Genomic DNA, 5,978 nt, shown 5'->3' on the forward strand with positions numbered 1-5,978 from the left:
TTTTGATATATTACACTTGCGACATCAACATATGTGTGGAAAATGGATCCTGGCCCACATATTCTATGCATTCGGTTTTGCCCCCAGAACTAGGTGTGGCAATATGTTGAGTTATTTCAAAGATAGAAGCAGTACAAACGTTAATTTCAAACAAAAATGGAACACGAATTGGATAAGTACTTCAAATCATATGGCGTGTTTCCTGTGATTCCATGCAACGACTGATTCAAATTCCATATTTCTTGAGTTGTAGGAATCATTGTACAACTAAGAGGGATCCACAAAGGTAACGGTGTTGGCAAAGCTCAAGTTTCTCTGTTTCAAAAGCTTATTTCAAAAAAAACAAATCTTTGGACCTTTCGTGCGAGTCCAACTGGTTCGAGGTTTTGTTGTTGGACTTCCTCTCTGGTCAAAGGCACTTGAACCTACCCTCAGGCGTAGGTCAACTCGCCCAAGCCAATGGAGCTCTCTGCTCAAAACGGGTTGAACTGACCCAAGGGTGGTTCAACCGAGTTTTCACCATAGACCTCTTTGCTCAAACCCAGTTGAGTCGGCCCCTTTGGAGTTGTTCAACCACTATCTCAGCAGTTGGTCATTTTGCCAAACCTTGTAGCACAGTCTGGCAGCTGTATTGTAAAGGAGGTTGAACCGGCCAGCTAGTGGCGGCTCAACTATCCCTCGGTCAGAGGACCATTCTGCAAAGTCCTGCTAAATAGGCAGTTGAATGGGCCCTTAGGGGCGGTTCAACCAGGGTAGGATGATTGAACTCCCCAATTGAGTTGGCTTGTTGAACCAAGTTTAGTTTTGCTAAAAACTAGTTCAATTGGCTTTGGGGTGTAGTTCAACCGCATTTCACGCAAAAAGTTCGAACAGTCAACCCCATTTGAGAGGCCCCTATATATACACTCTCCTCTCTCTCTCCCCCCTCATTTACTCCGGCTAACCAACACATTCATTGTTCACCAAACTTGAGACAAAAAGCTCTAACTTTTTCTCTCACACCCCAACTCTCTCCCTCGTCGATGTTTGAGGCTAAAACCAGTTCAATTGATTGAAGGAGCCTTGGTGTGAGGTTTGAGTTCTTTGATTTCAGACATGGTTTTTGATCTCCCTCCTCTTTATCCATCCCTTGAGCTTGTTGCAAACACTCTCTTGTGTGGGTTTGTTACTCTTTGAACCTCGTGTTCCATGACGGTTGAGGTTGCTTAGGAGTCTCTGAATTTGTGGACGACCCGAAGAAGTTTGTATCACATGCTCTTTGAGCAAGTTTGAGAAAGTGGTTGCATTGACCTTGGTGGTCAGCCTGTGAAGGGCTAGGGCTGGAAAAGACCGGGCCGTATGTGGGCTGCTCAACAGGGATTAGGGCACCTTTGTGGTGTGGCCGAACCTTGGCATAAATCTCGTGTATTTGTGTTGTTGCTTTGTTCATGCGCTGCACTTTATCTTTGTTAAGAAAGACATCGAGCGATTCGTTGTGTGTGTGGATTTTCACTTAGATTATGCCCTGTGTTTTTCGATTCAAAGAATCTCTCATTATACTTCATGTTGTTCTTAGCTAGATCTATTCTCTCAACTGGACTAGTTCAACAGCCCCTAGTAGCGTTTCAACCGGCCTACACTAAACTATTGATTTGACATCATTTCCAAGTTTTTGGTGAATTTTTTAGGTGTAGCCTATTTACCCCCTTCTGGGCTACTTTCAATGGTGAAAATAGTGAAGTTTTATATGGAGCTCATCGGGTGTTCACTGTAATGTCTGAATCAAAATCGCCACATTCTATCACAAGCCATTCCCACCAAGAAATCCATGAGATAATATTTGTAAAATAGCATCATTTAGTCCAATGTTGGTTATGGAACCAATTCCTATAATTATGAAACCCATGTGAGATGCAGAGGAGTAGGCTATTCTTTTTTTTTAAAAAAATCAATGACCAAGAGAGGTTAAAACTGCATAGATTATTTGCACTGCTCCTATTATTACCAACCAAGGGGAAAATAAACAATGAGCATGTGGTAACAATTCCATATTGAACCTTATCAATCCATATCCTCCCATTTTAATAGAATGCTGGCTAAAAGCATACATGTACTGTAATGTGCTTCCCGATGGGTATCTGGTAACCAAGTATGTTAAGCTATTATCGTGAATTTGATACCATAAGCAATAAGGAAACCAAAATACAAAGCCGTTTTCGTGGATTTTGACTTAGATTTATTATTGCACAGACTTAGAGTAGCTCATAGAAAAAGTTTGATTCTATTTAGAACATGTTCAATTAGTTAACAATGTTTTGCTTAATTTGAAGTACTTTTTCCTTTAACAAAGAAATAACATAATAGAAGTAATAAAATAATTAATTTGTTGTGCTGGTTTTGGGATTGTATGAATTCCATTGATCCCAAACACCTAAGTTGATCCATGGCATATGCATAATGTTGTCTAGAACCCTACTTAACTTGATTAGCGAAATAATTAGGGTTTTATCGGAAATCAAATGCAACTTTACTGTGAAGGAAAGTTGTACTCAAGGTTTTGTCGTTTTAGATTATTTATCTTGCACCTATGTTCATTCCATCATCACATCATGATCATATCATGCAACTTTACTTTACACGTAGATTATGTTACGACGAATCGGTCATATTGTGAAGTAATTCCCAGAGCCTTGTCTTCACTCAATGGAACTATTGGGTTTTCTTGGTCATCTACTCTACACTACAACTAATGCAAGCCCTAGTGCATTCAACCCTGTTCCTTGTGTTTTATAAAACTTTTACCCTAAATATAATGCTTGATGCATTTAAGTTAGTAGGAATTGGTTGAATACTCGTTGTTGCATGACTACCCTAGAATTTCAATACCTGTTCTTGTTACCGCTTTTGAAAATGTTGTAATCTAGAGGTGTAGCCTTGCATAGCTCTAGAAGATAGGGTTAACTTTGAATTCTATAAAGGCTCCCCATTCTCCAACCCCTCATAAATCACTTCTCATACTATTTGCCAAACAATTTTTGTTAGATAGGTTCACTTCTGTTAGAGAATCCCTCAGAATCGCTCTATTAGAGAATCAACTCTCTGAGCTACAGAATCATGGAGTAGAGCTCTATCAAACGAGGACTTTTGAAACAAAAACCTAAACTCATTTGTTGTAATAGTATTTTGAAATATAACTTTGAAAATTTGGTTTTGAAAAAAGAGAAAAAGCCTTTTGGAGATTTAGTTGATGTTTTTGAAACTCTTTCTCCACATAGTGAAATTAATGAAAAGGCAAGAAATCCAAAAACATATATGTTTCAAATTATAGGAATTCTACAAAATTCCATATAATTCTCAAACAAACTAGCTAAACAAATGTATAAAACCTTTTATAAAAACAATAGAAATTTAGTTAGTGTTGTCTATTGAAATTGCAAGATGATAACATTGGTTCTACTAGGATTATGCGCAAAGGTAGCGACTTATTCAATCCATGAGAACTTTATTTAGCATATATCATCTATATATAGGAGTCGCGCGGTTGGACGTTATATGAATCACCTTGGATCGAATAAAACCAATTATTTGTTTTATTTTTCCATCGCTTATATATATATGCACCAGAGATTTTTGTGTTACCCTTGCATATATGCATGCATGCATGTGGAATGAATCCAAGTCTAAAATTAGGCGCCTAATGGTGACCTTCCATATATTAGACACCTTAATTATTTGAATTGGATTTTGGATGCAAACTAGCTTATTAGCTATCTATATATAACAAGATTAAAGAAGAAGACAGACAACCTAATTAAAGAATTTGAGGAGAGAAAGAAAGAAAGAGTGATCGTCATGGAGAGCAGGAGGAAGAATCAACAGAAGACGAGCTACATTGTAATTTCCATCCAACTCCTAGCGGCCCTCCTACTCTTGGAGCTTGTGTCGCTAGTGCCGGGGGCGTCATGCGAGGAGTTGCCCTTGGATTTTTGGGTGAGTGCACTACGGGGGGTCGGGGCAAAGGACGTTTCAACAGCCGATGGATGCACCAAGAAGAATAAGGACACCGTGCTCTGCTCTGCCCAGGCTAACACGGTAACCAATTTCATCAACCCTACCAACTCTGAGGAACAAGGCTATAGGACCATCGGGGAGTCCATCGCTAACATCCCTGATGATAGCACCAAACGGTACATCCTCATCCTCAGCGGTGGCACCGTGTACCGAGAGAAGGTATTGGTGAGCAAAAGCAAGCCATTCGTCACCATAAGATCATATGACCCCATCAACCCTGCCATCATTGTGTGGAACGACACTGCCGCCACCCTGGGGAAGGATAGCAAGCCCCTTGGAGTAGATGGTAGTAGCACCATGACCGTAGAGTCCGACTACTTCATTGCCTATGGTGTCGTCTTTAGGAATGATGCTGCAGCAGCAGCGAAGAAGAAGAAGGCAGAAGGCGAGGCGCCAGCGTTGCGAGTGCTAGGAACAAAGGCAACCTTCTACAACTGCACAATTGAAGGTGGACAAGGCGCCCTGTATGACCAGATGGGGCTGCACTACTTCAAGTCCTGCACCATCAGGGGCACCATCGACTTCATCTTTGGCTCTGCCAAGTCCTTTTACGAGGACTGCGCCATTGTTTCCGTGAACAACATGGAGGAGATCATGACCTTGCCTGTGGCACCACCTCAACTTGACATTCACGACAATCCAATCAAGGTTGCCCCAGGGAAGGGAGGCTTCTCCTTCAAGACATGTACCATCACCGGGGAAGGGCAACAAATCTTCCTCGGAAGGATGGGCACGCCTTCCATCTACTCCTACACCCAGATTGCTAAGGAGGTTGTGCCCATAATCTACGACAAAGGGAACATCTTCATGCCCAGTAATATGTATGCCGACCCATGCATGCAGCAAAATCTCTCTCTCTCTCTCTCTTTATATATATATACACTTGTTATCTCATATCTATATCTATGCAGGACTGGTAGACGCTGTGCCACTTTCAAGTGCTATGGACCTGGGTTAGAGAAAATATGGCACGTCAAACTTAGATACGCTGAAGCCATATACTTTCTTGGGACAGATTTTATCAACGGAGATTCATGGATCCTGTCCATACCACCTACTGATGCTGAAACATTGCTATCAGTTTGAATATATAGAATCCTCAGAGGTCATCAAAGATCATCATCTACCACTAATTAATAATGAGCCAAATTAAATAAGTTTTGCGTATATATTTTATCCCTATCTATAAATTATGCATGTGTTGTAAACAAGTCGTGGATGGGCTTCATTTGTTCTCGCGATTGAAAAATAACAAATAAACAAAGTAGAAAAGAGGATGAACCAGAAGTCTTGTTCAGCAAGAAGGAAGGAGGAATGACGATATTTCCCATGTGATACTTGTAAATCATATGTGTAAACTTCGTGGGCGTGCTTGTAATTTCATACGAAGTTGTACCTCTCGTCTATAAATAGAGTAACAGTGTCATGCATAAATTCACCTTTCGAGAGCTCAAAGCTTTATTTAGCTCAGCCTTCGAAGTACCTTTGAGCTATCACTTGTATGAAGCCGAAGGTATGTTTGTAATTGTTTGTTATATTGCAAGGAGTGAAATAATAAGTGTGGAAGCATGAAGATGAGTAACATGTCTTGCTCGTAATTGTTTACATTTCATCCTTGTTAATATATAAGCATTTGTGCCCCTTCTTCTTCTCTCTTCAATTAACCTTCGAAGAAGGATTAATTGAAGGGAGAAGTTTATGATTTGATAACTTGTGTTGGCTTGTTTTTGATGTCCTGTAGCAATCAAAAGCAAGCGACCAACTGTGTCTATGGCCAGTGCCATCGGCCTGGACCCTATGTTTGTGCGTGTGAATCGCAGTAGTGCGATTGGGGAAGGAGGCTTGATGGTTGTAAGTGCAATCAACCCATTTGAGGTTTTTGGTGGTGATATGACAACAAATAAGGTATCTAATATGTTTGCTCCTAG

At 40.5% G+C, this 5,978-nt stretch overlaps 1 protein-coding gene across 1 annotated transcript; it reads left to right on the forward strand.

Moving 5' to 3' along the window:
* The first annotated feature begins 3,795 nt into the window (after positions 1-3,795).
* On the forward strand, positions 3,796-5,618 carry LOC100192787 (uncharacterized). Its single transcript, NM_001137980.1, has 2 exons — positions 3,796-4,871; positions 4,962-5,618. The coding sequence occupies exons 1-2, from the start codon at positions 3,832-3,834 to the stop codon at positions 5,134-5,136; spliced, it is 1,215 nt and encodes a 404-aa protein (NP_001131452.1). The 5' UTR covers positions 3,796-3,831; the 3' UTR covers positions 5,137-5,618.
* The last annotated feature ends 360 nt before the right edge of the window (positions 5,619-5,978 follow it).

Source organism: Zea mays, chromosome 5, assembly GCF_902167145.1.
Source record: "Zea mays cultivar B73 chromosome 5, Zm-B73-REFERENCE-NAM-5.0, whole genome shotgun sequence".
Lineage (NCBI taxonomy): Eukaryota > Viridiplantae > Streptophyta > Magnoliopsida > Poales > Poaceae > Zea > Zea mays.

Bases quoted from the DNA above. Each gene is read 5' to 3' on its own strand.
- LOC100192787 (NM_001137980.1), top strand. From the start codon at position 3,832: ATGGAGAGCAGGAGGAAGAATCAACAGAAGACGAGCTACATTGTAATT. The intron at 4,872-4,961 runs GTATGCCGACCC...ATATCTATGCAG, and splicing joins ATCTTCATGCCCAGTAATAT to GACTGGTAGACGCTGTGCCA.